Source organism: Parus major, chromosome Z (genome assembly GCF_001522545.3).
Source record: "Parus major isolate Abel chromosome Z, Parus_major1.1, whole genome shotgun sequence".
NCBI lineage: Eukaryota > Metazoa > Chordata > Aves > Passeriformes > Paridae > Parus > Parus major.
Window position 1 is genome coordinate 68,906,854 of NC_031799.1, and position 17,069 is coordinate 68,923,922.

A 17,069-nucleotide genomic window follows, 5' to 3' on the forward strand; every position below is an offset into this window, starting at 1 on the left:
AGATCGTTTCTGTGACCAAGCCTTAATATGAATGCATGCATTAAGTATAGTAACTAAAAACAGTTAATTTGTAGTACATTTGATAAAGTGGTTATTTCACTTACATAACAGGAATATGCAAACAGATTAAGAGCTGTTGCTTGTTAATGGGGAACTGTAGTAAAAGCTAACTATTCATATTTCATATTTTCAATAGGATTTGTCTAGCATTCAGATAAAAGCTAGTGGAAATACGAGTTATTTGCAATGGAGAATTCTTAATTATCCTTTCTAAGGGCAATACTCATTTCTAGAATAATAGGTTTCTTTTTTGCTTTGTCTTTTACCATTTTGAAATGCAACTTACAGATGTTTGTTTTCAATTACTCAACACCAGGCAAATCTTGCGAGAGAACAGCTGCTTACAAACCTTGTTACAACACTTGAAGTCACACAGTTTGACAATAGTTAGTAACGCATGTGGGACCCTGTGGAATCTCTCTGCTCGAAATGCAAAGGATCAGGAGGCGCTGTGGGACATGGGAGCCGTGAGCATGCTGAAAAACCTGATACATTCAAAACATAAAATGATAGCCATGGGTAGTGCCGCAGCTCTACGGAACCTCATGGCAAACAGGCCAGCAAAGTACAAGGATGCCAACATTATGTCTCCAGGATCAAGCCTCCCATCCCTCCATGTCAGAAAGCAAAAGGCACTGGAAGCAGAATTAGATGCTCAGCATTTATCAGAGACTTTTGACAACATTGATAACTTAAGCCCGAAAACATCTCACCGCAATAAGCAGAGACATAAGCAAAATATATACAGTGAGTATGTCCTGGACGCCAGCCGCCACGACGATGGGGTGTGCAGGTCAGAGAGCTTTAATGCTGGCAATATGACTGTGCTCTCACCATATGTGAATACTACAGTATTGCCTGGCTCCTCCTCTTCCAGTAGAGGAAATGCAGAAAATTCTCGATCTGAGAAAGACAGGAGTGTTGAAAGGGATCGAACGGTAGGTTTAAACACCTATCATCAAGCTGCAGAGAATACTGGGAATTCTGCTAAGAGAATAGGAATGCAGATTTCTACTGCTGCAGCTCAGATTGCCAAAGTTATGGAAGAAGTAACAAGCATGCACATTCCACAGGAAGACAGAGGTTCTGGTTCCACTTCTGAAATACACTGTTTGACGGAAGACAGAAATGCCCAGAGAAGATCCTCCTCTGCCCATACTCACTCAAACACATACTTTCCAAAATCTGAGAACTCAAACAGGACATGTCCTGTGCCTTATACAAAAGTGGAATACAAAAGAGCTTCAAATGATAGTTTAAATAGTGTCAGTAGCAGTGATGGCTATGGTAAGAGAGGCCAAATGAAACCTTCCATTGAGTCTTACTCCGAAGATGATGAAAGTAAATTCTGTAGTTACGGCCAATATCCAGCTGACTTGGCACACAAGATTCATAGTGCAAATCACATGGATGACAATGATGGAGAACTAGACACACCTATTAATTATAGTCTTAAATACTCAGATGAGCAGTTAAATTCTGGAAGGCAAAGTCCCTCCCAGAATGAAAGATGGGCAAGGCCTAAGCATATAATAGATGATGAAATGAAACAAAACGAGCAAAGACAGTCAAGGAACCAAAATGCAGCCTACCCTGTGTACACTGAAAGTGGAGATGATAAACACATGAAATATCAGACACCTTTTGGACAGCAGGAGTGTGTTTCTTCCTTTAGATCAAGAGGGTCCAGTGGTTCAGAGCAGAACAGAGTAGGCCCAACTCTTGGAATTAATCAGAAAGTAAATCAGTCCTTGTGCCAGGTTGATGATTATGATGATGATAAGCCAACCAACTATAGTGAACGTTATTCTGAGGAGGAACAACATGAAGAGGAAGACAGACCAACTAATTACAGCATAAAGTACAATGAAGAGGAACATCATGTTGATCAGCCTATTGACTATAGTTTAAAATACTCAACAGAAGTTCCAGCACCTTCTCAGAAACCATCTTTTACTTTTCCAAAGACTTCTTCAGTGCAACTCAGTAAAACTGACCATATTACCCCAAGCAGTGGGAGCACATCAGCCCCCTCAGCTGGTTCAAAGAGGCAGAACCAGCTTCACCCAAGCTCTGCACAGAGCAGAAGTGGTCATGCACAGAAAAACGCCTCCTCTAAGACTCCCTCTATTAATCAGGAAACTATACAAACTTACTGCGTGGAAGATACCCCAATATGTTTTTCAAGGTGTAGCTCTTTGTCATCCTTGTCATCAGCTGAAGATGAAATAGGACGTGATCAATCCACACGTGGCACAGATGCCAATAACACACTGCAGATTGCAGAACTGAAGGAGAACAATGGGGCTCTACCTACAGAAGGTGCAGCAAGTGAAATTGCATCAACAGCACAACACATCAGAACAAAATCCACTAGACTTCAGACTTCTAGCTTGTCTCCTTCTGATTCCTCTAGACATAAAGCTGTTGAATTTTCTTCAGGTGCCAAATCTCCCTCAAAGAGTGGTGCCCAAACTCCTAAAAGCCCACCAGAACATTATGTACAGGAAACACCACTCATGTTCAGCAGATGTACTTCTGTAAGTTCCCTGGATAGTTTTGAAAGCCGTTCAATTGCTAGTTCAGTTCAAAGTGAGCCTTGCAGTGGAATAGTAAGTGGTATTATAAGTCCCAGTGACCTTCCAGACAGCCCTGGACAAACAATGCCTCCAAGCAGAAGTAAAACACCACCACCTGCTCAAGGAGTTCAGGTAAAAAGAGAGGTACCTAAAGGAAAAACAACCACTACAGAGAAGAGAGAACCTGGTCCTAGACATGCAGCTGTAAATGCAGCTGTTCAAAGAGTTCAGGTACTGCCAGATGCTGATACACTATTACATTTTGCCACAGAAAGCACACCAGATGGGTTTTCTTGCTCTTCTAGCCTGAGTGCTCTGAGCCTTGATGAGCCATTTATACAGAAAGATGCAGAGTTAAGAATTATGCCTCCAGTTCATGAGAACGAGCATGGAAACGAAGCAGAACCTGAACAGTCAGATGATACAAAGGATAACCAGGAGAAGAAAGCAGAGAAGCCAGCTGAAGCAGAAAAAGACATTTTGGATGATTCTGATGATGATATTGAAATACTGGAAGCGTGTATTATTTCTGCAATGCCTACGAAGTCTTCACGTAAAACCAAAAAGCCTTCTCAAGCATCTGCTCCAAAAATACCTCCTCCTGTAGCCAGAAAGCCCAGCCAGTTGCCAGTTTACAAACTTTTGCCTTCACAAAGCAGACTGCAATCGCAAAAGCACGTGACTTTTACACCAGGAGATGATATGCCACGGGTATATTGTGTTGAGGGTACACCAATAAATTTTTCAACAGCCACATCTCTGAGTGACCTGACAATAGAATCACCCCCAAGTGAGTTGGCCAATGCAGACAATGTAGGTGTGGGAGCAGAGTCAGGGGAGTTTGAAAAGCGGGACACCATTCCTACAGAAGGAAGAAGTACTGATGATTCTCAGAGAGCAAAAAGCTCAGCTGTGACTCCCCTTGGCCTGGATGACGACAAAACAGAAGAGGGTGATATTTTGGCTGAGTGCATTAACTCAGCTATGCCAAAAGGAAAAAGCCACAAACCTTTCAGAGTGAAGAAGATAATGGATCAAATTCAACAAGCATCTTCATCTCCAGTTAATAAAAACCAAGCAGAAGGTGAGAAAAAGAAGCCAACATCACCAGTAAAGCCTGTTTCTCAAAACAATGAATACAGAGCACGCATGCGAAAAAGCACAGAGCCTAAAAGCAGTGCTAGTAATGAAAGAGGCTATCCAGAGAACAGAGATGCAAAGAAACAGAACCTTAAAAATAATTCAAGAGATTTTCATGACAAATTGCCAAATAACGAAGAGCGTGTAAGAGGAAGCTTTGCATTTGATTCCCCTCATCATTACACACCTATTGAGGGAACTCCTTACTGTTTTTCACGGAATGATTCCCTGAGTTCTTTAGATTTTGATGATGATGATGTTGATCTTTCAAGAGAGAAGGCAGAATTAAGAAAAGGAAAAGAAGGAAAGGAAACAGAAGGTAAAGAGTGCTCTAATGCAGAAGAGTCTTCTTCAAATCAGCAGCCAAGTAAGAGGACACAAGTTTGTCAAAAACATGCTGGCAGAAGTCAGACAAAAACTTTCTCTCAGTCAACTAAAGATATTCCAGACAGAGGAGCAGCTACAGATGAGAAAATGCAAAATTTTGCTATTGAAAACACACCTGTTTGTTTTTCTCGCAATTCGTCTCTTAGCTCCCTCAGTGATATTGATCAAGAAAACAACAACAACAAAGAAGGGGAACCTGCAAAATGTCCCGAGGCTCCTGAGCCACAGGTGGAATCCAACAGACCACAGACTTCTGGTTATGCACCTAAATCATTTCATGTTGAAGATACTCCTGTGTGCTTCTCTAGAAACAGCTCTTTGAGTTCTCTTAGCATTGACTCAGAAGATGATCTTCTGCAGGAATGTATTAGTTCTGCTATGCCTAAAAAGAAAAAGCCCTCAAGAATGAAGAGTGATGGTGAAAAAAATAATTCCAGGAACACAGGCAGTATACTAGCAGAAGATTTAACACTGGATTTGAGAGAGATACAGAGGCCAGATTCAGAACATGGTTTTTCACCTGATTCGGAGAACTTTGACTGGAAAGCTATACAAGAAGGTGCAAATTCTATAGTTAGTAGCTTGCATCAAGCTGCAGCTGCTGCATCATTGTCTAGACAAGCTTCATCAGACTCTGACTCTATCCTTTCATTAAAATCTGGTATATCTCTAGGGTCACCGTTTCATCTTACCCCAGACCAAGAAGAAAAACCTTTCACTAGTAATAAAGGTCCAAGAATTATTAAGCCAGGAGAGAAGAGTACACTGGAGTCTAAAAAAGTAGAATCAGAAAGTAGGGGAATCAAAGGAGGGAAGAAAGTGTATAAAAGTATGATCACAGGAAAAGCACGCTCCAATTCAGAAGTTTCAAGTTTGAAGCAACCACAACAGACAAGTGTGCCTTCAATTTCACGTGGCAGAACAATGATCCATATTCCAGGAGTTCGAAACAGTTCTTCAAGTACTAGTCCTGTTTCCAAAAAAGGACCCCCACTCAAAAACATGAACTCTAAGAGTCCTAGTGAAGGCCAAAGTTTGACTAGTTCTCCTAGAGGAGCCAAATCATCAGTGAAACCCGAGCCAGCTCCTGTGACTAGGCAACCATCAGGGTTGAACCAGAGTGCATCAAGTAAAGGACCTTCTAGATCAGGATCTAGAGACTCCACTCCTTCTAGACCTCAACAGCAGCCATTAAGTAGGCCTTTGCAATCTCCTGGACGAAACTCCATTTCCCCTGGAAGAAATGGTATCAGTCCTCCCAACAAACTATCACAGTTGCCAAGAACATCATCTCCTAGCACAGCTTCAACTAAATCCTCAAGTTCAGGTAGAATGTCATACACACCACCAGGCAGGCAGATGAGCCAGCAAAACCTTACAAAGCAAACTGCCTTACCTAAGAGTACCAGTAGCATTCCACGAAGTGAATCTGCTTCAAAGGGGTTAAACCAAACTCTCAGCACTGGTGGATCCAACAAAAAGACTGACCTATCCAGAATGTCATCCACAAAGTCTAGTGGAAGTGAATCTGACAGATCTGAGAGACCTGTTCTCGTTCGTCAGTCAACTTTTATTAAAGAGGCTCCAAGCCCGACTCTAAGACGGAAGTTAGAAGAGTCAGCTTCATTTGAATCTCTGTCGCCATCCAGGCCAGATTCTCCCACAAGATCCCAACTGCAGACCCCAGTTTTAAGTCCTTCTCTTCCTGATATGTCTTTATCTACTCATTCACCCGCCCAGAGTAGTGGTTGGCGAAAATTAGCCCCTAATCAGAGCCCTACTATAGAATATGATGGGAGACCAGCAAAGCGTCATGACATAGCTCGTTCCCATTCTGAGAGTCCATCTAGGCTGCTGATTAATAGATCAGGAACATGGAAGCGTGAGCACAGTAAGCATTCCTCATCACTTCCTCGTGTAAGCACTTGGCGAAGAACTGGAAGTTCCTCCTCAATTCTGTCAGCTTCTTCAGAATCCAGTGAAAAGGCAAAAAGTGAAGACGAAAAGCAGCATGGAGGTTCCCTTCCTGGACACAAGCAAAGTAAAGAAAGCCAAGCACCAGCAAAAGGTACTTGGAGAAAAATAAAAGAAAATGAAATTCCTCAGATAATGAATGATTCTCAGCATTCTTCTTCGGGTGCCACAAATGGCTCTGATTCCAAAACCCTCATCTATCAGATGGCTCCAGCTGTCTCTAAGACAGAGGATGTGTGGGTAAGGATAGAGGACTGCCCAATTAACAACCCTCGATCTGGAAGGTCCCCAACTGGAAATACTCCCCCTGTTATTGACAGTGTTTCAGAGAAAGGGGGTATGAATGGTAAAGATCCTAAAGAGATTCAAGAAAAGCAAACCGCAGGGAATGGAGGTGTTCCTGTTCGTACCGCTGGCTTAGAAAACCGTCTGAACTCTTTCTTTCAGATAGACAGTCCAGACAAGAAAGGCACTGAAACAAAGCCTCTGCAGAATAATCCCGTCCCTGGACCAGAAATTAACGAAAGTTCTGTAAGTGAGCGTACTCCATTCAGTTCCAGTAGCTCAAGCAAGCACAGCTCCCCCATCGGTGCTGTGGCAGCAAGGGTGACTCCTTTCAACTACAACCCGAGCCGCAGGAAGAGCAGTGTGGACAATAGTTCTGCACGGCCCTCACAGATCCCAACCCCAGTGAATAACAGCACCAAGAAACGCGACACCAAGTCTGAAAACACTGACTCCAGTGGAACACAAAGCCCTAAACGTCACTCTGGCTCTTACCTGGTAACTTCTGTTTAAGTGCAACAAAAAAAAAAAAAAAAAAAAGAAACCACAAAAAACTGATGTATTATATACAGCAGCTACTTAGAAACTTTGTTTCAAATGAAACAAAAAAAAAAGGGGATTGATTTGTTTGTTTGTTTGTTTTTATTTGTTGTAAATAGCTTTGATTCTTGTTAGATTGTCCTTGTTCTGGAAGCCATATTTGATAGTATACTTCGTCTCCACTAGTGATATTTTGCAGGAACACCTGATTGACAGTTTGGAATAAAGTTGCTAACGCGAGTGTATTTGTACAGTATGTTTGACATGTATTCCCATGTTTAACACGCATCCCATCCCATTATCCTTTGAATATTGCTTGTCATTGAAATCATGGAATAGCACAGATAGAAATGATGCAGTCATATTGCTATACCAATAATTTCTAGATTACAGACCAACTAAACTACATCAGGGAAGAATTGGTATTATTTATGCAAAAAAATATACTCATGTTTAGTATTTGTGAATTTATCTAACCCAATAATTAATCATGTGGCTGTGAAATTCACAGTAATATGGTTTCCGCTGAACAAGCTTTCCTAGCCTGCTTTTCTGCATGAATGGAACTGATGGTTCATTTTATGAAGTAATGATTAACATTTCTGTGGTCACATAATGTGCATAGATAGTTACAGTGTAACAATTTACAATTTCTTTGTGCTCTGAAAAAGAAAAAAACAAAACAAAAAAAACCCCACCTGTGTAACTGTAAAAGTTTGAACAAAATTATTTTACCTGAATTAAATTTTATCTTAAAGTAGGTAGAATTTTTTTGCTATGCTGTAACTTGTTGTATATTCTGGTATTTGAGGTGAGATGGCTGCTCTTTTATTAATGAGACGTGGGTGATGCCTCAACAGAGACTAAAATGAACATTTCAGAATAAATTATTACTATATGTAAGTTGTGTGTGTTACTTCTGTATTACATAAAAAGACAGGATTTTAATTTGAGATGTCACCATATAATGTGGTTGTATGCACTTAAGGCCTGATTTGGGATAATCCTGCACCTCCAGTATAGTTTCTTCCTTATCACTGGCAAATGGCTGTTGTAGGATACTTTTAACATTTGCAGGATCAGGCCCCAGGTCTTCTGTAATATATTTTGTAATTGAGACAGTTTCACACATCTCAGGTGCATAACAAGGCTAAAGGCAGGGTATTTCCAGTAGCCATGCAGTATAATTGTTCTCATGACTGCAAGCCTGAAATAATAATGTATACAAATAATACAAATAATTGTATACAAATAATATTGTATACAAATTGTAAAACTAATGTTTTGATTGGGGATATAATGTAGAATGTGAAATAGTGACTATAAGATGAAATTTTGCTTCTATTTGCGCTCTATGTGCTTTTTTTTAATTTATTTTTTAAAAAATTATGAAGGGAAAAATATCATAAAAATCCCATGGCAGCAAGAAATTTGTTACCGCAGTAGAAAAAGGATTTTATGCAAAACATGACATTTGCTGCCTTGAGCCTTTCTGATGCAGATATAGCTTGCGCTAGAACAATGCTGAAAGAAAACAGATTTGTGCTTTAAAAATATAAATATAGTCTGAATTTAGATGAGGGTTACTTCCAAGTAGAAACATGAGAACAGAACATTAACCATTCTGTGCATGTTTGAACAAACCATGAAATGCAATGGTATATCAGTTCTGTTGTATCTCAACTGGACTGTTCTACAGGTAACTTTCTAAATAACTGATACGTCAGAATGCCCTGATTTCAGGAAGCCCTGAAATAGAGCAATTTACCTTTATGGTAGCTTTAACACAGGTGCGGAGTTTATCACTTCTATGGCTTTTGTACTTCTGATACTGAAATTAATCAATTGAATTCTTTATAAATCATGCACTGATTTAGAAACACAATCAAGACACTATCAGCAGACAGAAGTCAATTTATACTAACACCAGTACCAAAAACACCTGTTTGGCAGAAGTGGTATCTTACTTGCTCTTTTGTTCTTTGCTTCCTGTCAGATTTACTTAGAGATATGCCATGTTCCTGTATCACCTTGTGAACCTGTTAAAAAGCAGCACCCCTCTTGTTAGCATTTGAAATATTTTGCATACCGTATCTTCATTAAACTTCTAATATGAATGAATCTTAGTGTCCTTTTAAAGATTAGATAGAAACAGATTATGTCATGTGTTTAAAGTCGGGGCTTCCTGCTGGAGTAGAATATGGAACTCCATCCTTGAGTTTCAAATGAAAGACCACTTTTGTTGTAAATGTTTTGATTTTTTTTTTATCATTATTTTGTGCTGGGCTTTTAACAACTAATACAAAAATATATTGCATAATCCAGAATAGTTGTTTAACACCGGCATTACACATTTGTCCTGTCAATTTAAGAGTTAATGGTAAACTCAGTCTCAGAAAAGAAATTCTGGTTTACTGAATTCTGTTCAGTTACTAAACTGAATTCTGTTCTGTTCTGTTACTGAAAAATGACTGAAATAAGTTTTTTTAATCAAAAGATAACGTGAAACTATAAATAATTGTATGCGTATCAAACACCAGAATGTCTTTGAAAATTATAGTGGCTTCTTGATATAGACTTGGGGATACTTCATGATCATTATAATTGGAAAGTTTCTCTTAGTATCCACTTGAGTAAACCTATATTTGTAGCAAAGACAGGCTAGAGAAACTTTCCAACTATAAGAGTAGTGATACACTAAAATATGCTTCCCATGGGAGTTGTTAAATTTCCATTATAGAAGTTTTAAGAAGAGGTCTATGAAACATCTCATAGGGATGGACTGTAGTATATTTCGTATTGCCTGTGTGCAGAGATGGGTGATCTTTTGAAATCTCTTCCAGATCTACATTTCTCTGATTCTTTATCTAAAATACTTAGTATCCACTAAGAGCCTTTCAGAATATTTAAAGACATCCATGATGTTTGATTTATGATGGGGATATAAAGTTATATTCTATAAGCTTAACTAAAATACAGATCCCAGAAATATAAAATCAAAGACATGAAAAATGGTTGCAATAAGTATATTTGGTCTTGGATTTTGTTAATGATGTCAGAGTCACAATAGTCAGATTTTATTTATGCTGCTTGTTCCTTGGTTCCGTATGTATGAAGTTCAATATAAATAAATACCCGCCACAGCGGGTAAGAGAACATTTATGTCAAGGCAAAACAAAGAATAGGAAGGAGCTAAGGAAACCAAGACTCAATTTACTGTTCTTCTGGGATGCACTGCCCTTATTTCTTCCAATTTTGGTAGAATTTTTTTTGTGACTTTTATTTGTGACTCAGACCTTTATCTGTCCTTGAATTAGCTTATCATATCTAGTGCATACCAAACTTATACTTAAAAATCAGTTTCTACTGAAAAATAACTCATAAAGCTCATTTCAGACTGTCTTCTATCTTTGTCCTCTTGATGTGAGAATCAGAGATCTGACCTCCTCACAATTTGTGTTTGTATTAGTTCACTCTTTAAAATGTGCTTCCATTTTTGTTTCTTGCAGTGTGCCACTCACTGGCACATCACACTGCTCAATTTCTTTGTAAGCTCTTCTGACTAAATATTGCAATCTTTAAAGGGGAACTAATCTATTTATATTTTCATGTGCAGTTCTCTATCAAGAGTATTTTCCCCTGAAAGATAAAAGGCAATGCTCATAAAAGGCAATGCTCACAGCTCTGTCAGATACGACAGCTAAAAAATTGAAAGCCTTGCCACAGTTTCCTAATGAGACTGGAATATTGTTTCAAGCAGGACTTGGCTGCAGAATACAAGTATAATTTATGCTATAAATGTCAGTAAGCAGCAGTATTTTCAGCATAGACTAGTACTTCTGATGGTTTGGGAAAGTCAGCTGCACTGTCATTGGTAAAGGAGGAGGGATAGAAAAGGGGCAGTTTCAGAGAGAGTCATGTTGTTCTAGGGATGTACTTACTTTTTTCCTCAGTAAATTACATAAACTGCACCAGAGAGAAAACAGCTTGTGCACAAATTAATGAGGCATTTTTTTGAAATATACCAGTAGACCACAAAACTGCAGAACCTTAATCTGAAAACTGAATTGTTTGATGTCTTCTTAGGAGTACTTCATAGCTGTCCATCCATCCCCTTGATCCTCTTAACAAGTTGATATCACCAAGAAAGATAACTGTGTTAGCTTCATCTTTCTTCTTAAAGATAACAGTCTATACTATTCTAGAACTGAAGAAAGGGCATGTCCTGTTCAAAGAAGTTTTCTTCTCCATTCCATGCTCCTGGCTGTTAATCCTGGCTCTTGTGTGACCTTTCAGTTGACTTGCCCACCTCTTACCTGCTCCCCTGATGGGGATAGTGGGATTAGTACTGCATGAATTTGCTTGGTGCATAGTTGGACAAATGCCACCTGAGCCACCAAAAAAAGAAAACAGAACAGCTAGAACTGGTTGAAAGAGGTTGGGATAGTTTCTGTTGTTGGAGGTCATTGGATCGAGCTGTTACAGGCAATTTTATGCCTATATGCCATGTTTCAGAACTTCACTCATTTTGGCACTGCAAAATCAAATTAAAATGGGATTTTTATTTTTTTATTAACTGAATTTTTGTCTAATGCCCTCTAGTGCTTTGCATTTAAATACCTTACGTTTGAGTAAATCCTTAATCTGGAAATTCTGACAACTAACTTCAGAAGTATTACACCAGTATATGGATGTGAAAATAATCAAAAAATACACCCCCCCCCAAAAAAAAAAAAAAGTCTACCATATGTAAACATCTGGGAGACAGTTTTTAGATTTGCAATATTAAACTCAGTGAAGTAAATCCTTCCAGTAAAAAGACTTATTGCAACTATTTCTTTCCTAGAAGAGGCTTGAAGAGGGAGGTAACATCTCCCCTTCTTAATGAGGTTAGTCTTGTAGAGATGATCTGGAAAATGTCCCAGATGTCCTTCCCATCTAGCTTTCATGAAACAATATGAACAGCCATAAGAGCACTAAAAATCGGGTAGACTTCCACCTAAACATAACTTCTTACATCTACTGTAATGCCTTGCAAAGTTGGATCCACCTGTGCGACAGCTTTGTTCTTGATGAGATGTGTGATTTGGATGAAGCTGTGAATCAGAAGTGTCAGTTAATGTAAAGCATGACTTTCTCCACATGTTTAAAACTCCGAGGACTTCCTTAATACCAAATTACCCAAGTGTGTTCACTCTCTGGTTCCACAGCCATCTCCTTTGCACTTTGACATTTAACCAGAAGAGATTCCCATTTTCAGTTTCATTTCAGATCACACGTAGAAGTAAGATTCCTGCATCATAGTTTCCTATATGCAAAATAACAGTTTGTATCTGTAAATGTGTTTATAGAGAATGTTACGTAGCTAAGGTTGAGTTTTTAGTCAGAATGGTAAGTTAACTGCTATGTGTTGTGTTTGGTTACATATTGGAAGTGCAAGGGAATTTGGTGTGGTGCAGAAGAGCTTTAAGAGTTCACAACATAATTAATGCAGGTGTCAATTAACTTGTGATGCCAAGATGAATTTTCTACTGTCAAGTTTCAGTTTACCAGATGTGCTGTTTACTTACTCTAAGATTGGGGAACGCCTCCCTAGCATAGTTTTGCAAATTACCTTTCTTAGGAAATTTCCACACAGTTACAGGCTTATGTATTAGTGCATTTCTGTGACTTCAAGATTTAAAGAAATTATTCCAATTTTGCTGTTTGTGAAAATATCCTTTGCTTGAGTGGCTGTAGAATTGAAATTACTATTTTAGGAAGATAAAGAGGGAGCTGGTTCACTCAATAAAAAGCACTTCTGTTGAGAGCTCAAGACATACAAACAAACAATATATCTAATGCCATCCTTTCTGGTGGGGTCTAACATGAATAAAGCTTGTGCTGGATCTCTGCAAGTAAACTGTCATCCTGTGAGACAAGATGAATTTGCCCACCTGTAAATGTTGTTTCTCTTGAACAAATTCAGCCCACGATTATCTTTCCTTCAATTTTGTTGTTTGCTTCTGCCTGAGATGCATTACTGTTTATATCCTAACTCTGTAATTAATTATTTCTTCAGTTATTCTAATGTATTTTGTTTCACAGTACACTTATTCTGAATTTAGTCTTGCTATGCATAATTTATTTATTACTTGCAGTGTTACATAAAATTTCCTCCTGATTGCACCTTGTCAGAGTGAAATTGTTTTCTTGGCTACTACTGAAAGTTAGGTGTCTGTCCACTGTATTAGAAATATGATTTCATTTAAAAAGGAATTTGTTGTTAAGACGCTTCAATAATTCATTATACCAGAACAAATGCTCTAAAAAAACCCATTCATTTTCATTTTAGTGATAATCACGTTTCAGATAGATAAGTGGAAAAAAGAAGCTTGAAAACCTGGCTTACCAGTAGAGTTCTTTGTTCTCTTCCATGTTTCACCTTAGAAGGAACTGCACAAAACAAAATCTAACACAATGTAATTCCATAATCCCTTTCTTACAAAAGTTTCACAAGGCTTATTTCATTAAGACTCATAAGCACAGCAGAAACTATTAATTACAAAGTCTTTCCTGTAATGAATGAATTCTTTAGTCCCCAATTAGACTATCAAGGGACCTAAGTTGATTAATTCCCAATACACATACACATACATTTACGTACATATTTTACACTCCCCTGTTCGCTTTAGACTGACTAAAGTATTAAAACTAAAACAAGGGCATTGTTGCTGATTACTAAGATCCCTTGTTTTCTAATAGTTGTACCACTTTTTCATATTGAGTTCTAATTTGAGGACTAATTAGCTGGTATCTGATTTTCAAGTCATTCTAGAAAAAAAATTCACCTAAGTTTTGGTTTATATGCAGAAAAAGAAATTGCCTTGCTAGAAATGTAAATGTTTCATTAAGAATAATAATTTTTTAAAGCTTTATAACTGTCATCTGCAATTTAGAGTCAGTAGAGATCATGAAAACAAGGAGACTTTGAGTGATGATTTTATTAAATACAAATGAAAGTAGGCTAAGCCTAATTCTGCCCTTTTTCCTCTAACAATCCTCTGTACAAAAAGCACATTGGTAGCAGGGGAAGGCTTGTGCATCTTACCTGACTATTGCTAAGGTCTGCGATGGCACACATCACATGTGGAAGAGTACAAAAGCAGTTCTAAAAATTAAGCCATAATATGAATTATGAGAAAACTCCCAATTTTTATTATTTTTGTAGTATTTTGTTATTACATTGGGTGGTGAAGAAGTGTTGGCATCCTTTTTTTTTTTTCCTACTACACTGAGTAGCTGAACAGCTGTGATGGATTATTTGACACTTTACAAGTGTTTTAAGTGGCATTGTTTAACCACAGTTGGCAACCAAGCACTACCCAGCCACTCACTCCCCTCCAGTGGGATGGGGGAGACAATCAGAAGAGTAAAAATGAGAAAACTCATAGATTCAGCTAAAGATAGTTGAATAAACAGAAAAGGAAGAAAATTATGATGATGATAGTGATTATACATCAAAATAATAGAGAACACACAAAACAAGTTACTCACAATACAGTTGCTCACCACTTGCTGACTGATTCCTAGGCAATCCCTGAGCATGAGCCTCCAGCCCACTTTCTCCACAGGTATATCCTCAGCATGATGCCAGTAAAGTCTGGAATATCCCTTTGGCCAGTTTATGTGTCCCCCTACTCAACTTCTTGTGCTCCTCAGCTCTCTTCCTGGCAGAGCATGAGAAACTTAATTTAGCAACAAGAGCATCAGTGCATTTTCAACATTTTCATACTAAATTCAAAACACAGTACTATACTGTTTACTAGAAAGAAAATTAACTATCGCAGCCAAAACCGGAACATAAATCATTTGGACTTGTTGGAAGTGAAAATCTAGCTGAAGTGAAAGCTAAGAATTCAGTGCAAATACTGTATTATTGTGTCACACAAAGATGACTGATGGTTTCTTTAGATCTTGGAAGCTGGCTGTACACAGCTGTGAATTTACACAGCTGTCAGCTGCTTTACAAGGCTGAAACAGAAGGACAAAGAATGGGTGTAAAACTCAGATCTGTACTTAAGAAATAGTCTTTGCAACCAGAAGGAGTGAGACATGGGTAGAAATCTGCTGGGGTCAGAGGCACAAGAAATGGGCCCTTATCAGTGGTGCCTGGCTCTGACACTCAAGAGAGCACTGCATTTAGCATAACGCCATGGAGACAGCTTTTAAAGTTAAGTAAATAAACTAATAGTGTGAGTGTGTAGGTTGGATAGAGTTTTCCTAAGTCACTGGGTGAGAAAGTTAAAGTTCAGGGTTCAAGCTGCATTAGTGAATAAGAGACAACATGGAGGATTTAGGGTGTTGTCCCTTTCTCCTTCCTTCATCTTCTAAGGCTTGGATAAAGAATTCTGCAGTGCAGCACACAGGTGTTGGGTCATTGGGTCACTAAGAAAAATAACTTACTTGGCATTTGATTATTGGACAAATAGACATATAAAAGACCTTGGAGATATTCTTTGTTCTCCATTTTGCACCTTTCTATCTTAGTGCATGTAGCTCCTTGTGCTCTGTATATGTGTAATGTAGATAAGAAAAGAATAAACAACTAAGCCTGAAGATGAGAAAACAGCTTCTCTCTCATCAGTCTCGGTCCTGGGGAATAAGAACCAACCAACCAGTATCACCATGACAGAAATACATGGTCTTCCACTTTGCCAATCCCATTGTGGCCTGTTAATAGGGATTTGGATAGACTCTTGGCAATGTGGTGCAGGGCATTCCCCTCAGGATCTCAGTGAAACACTGTATAAATTGTTTGCTTACTTCCTACATTAATTCATGCAAGTCAAGGCTTGGATCTAGGTGACATACTCCAAAAGACTTTTAGCTCCAAACACTGTACAAATCAGGCTGGCTGTTTCAAGGCCACTTGTTAGCTGCTCTTGGTGGTGCAGCACTTACACAGATTGAGACATTTAAGCCTCAAGTGGCTTTAGAACATCCCACACTCCTTAAATAAGCTATTGACGTTTATTGTCCTCTGCCATTGAGATGAACAGAAGTGGTGCTTCTGCTGGTTCATATGAGTATGAGGTAGTGCCTCTTCAGAAAGCACTTATGTAGCAGACAGGATTCTGGATCGTTAAAACCGAAAGGCAGTCTATGGATTTAAAGTCACAGAATGGCTTGAGTAGGAAAGGGACCTTAGAAATGATCCAGTTCTGGGTTGAAACTCTGCCATGGGTAGGGATGCCACTTGATTTGGGAAAATGGTGCATACAGTCTTATAAACGTGACCAATTAGTGTGGTTAATTCTGTGTGTTGAAGTTTCATGGTAAGTAAATACCAGCAAAATGAAAACTAAATTAAAGACAGCATCATTTTCTCTCTATGCTGTAGAAAATTCACTGTTGGACAGACCTGCCTGTTACTTCCAACTTGAGTCATAATTCATGAACCATTTTTCACAATGAAAGTTCTGTGGGATTTTTTTCCCAGCCCTTGTATTTTACTTAAAAATATCCTTCTGGAATTCTCATTTACAAAAATTGTGAAGAAAATTCTTCCCATGTTCCCCCTTTACCTTCAGTAGCCATTTGTCCTAGTTTAGGGCAAATCAGGAAGGAAAACTCCAAATGAGAAATGCCCCTCCCCACTAACTGCTCCGGGAAAGGGAAGAAAAAAAAAAATAAAAAAAATTCCGTGGAGAGAAGTGGAAAAAGCTGTTTATTTAACAGAAATTGAGTAATATTAAATAATAAAACCTCTTGCTGTTCGATGGGATGGCAAATCTAGGAAGAAAAGTCCTTTTCATGTGGTGTAGCTCGGCTCACTCAGGTTCTTATCAGTCCCTCCGGCGCTGGAAAGTGCCGAGGCCCAGGCCCCAGTGGGCCACAGGCGTGAGCTCCCGGGGTTAGGCTGGGTGTTCAGTCCAGAGCAGGTTTGCACAGATCCAAGAAAAAAGGAAAAAAGGTCCAAGGAACTCCTCTGCCTCAGCTAGCTAAAACTAACTAAAAACCAGAGAGAAGCTCTGTCCCGCTGTCTGTCCGTGCTGCAGACACCACAGTCCAGAGCCGGGATGTGGGGGAGTGATGTTTTCCTTAACACACTGTGCGCTTCTT

The 17,069-nt window shown here is 38.9% G+C and overlaps 1 protein-coding gene across 9 annotated transcripts in view; it reads left to right on the forward strand.

The window, feature by feature from the left end:
- The window catches only part of APC (APC regulator of WNT signaling pathway), a 107,167-nt gene extending 90,542 nt beyond the window's left edge, over window positions 1-16,625 (forward strand). For 8 of the 9 annotated variants that reach the window (XM_033520537.1, XM_015652873.2, XM_033520540.1 and 5 more), the window contains one exon: window positions 377-16,625. In XM_033520537.1, coding sequence (XP_033376428.1) covers window positions 377-6,938 — 6,562 coding nt within the window. In that variant the 3' untranslated portion in view covers window positions 6,939-16,625. The remainder of the gene's footprint in view (window positions 1-376) is intronic. The other variant, XM_033520541.1, reaches the window with a different exon arrangement.
- Window positions 16,626-17,069: the final 444 nt, after the last annotated feature.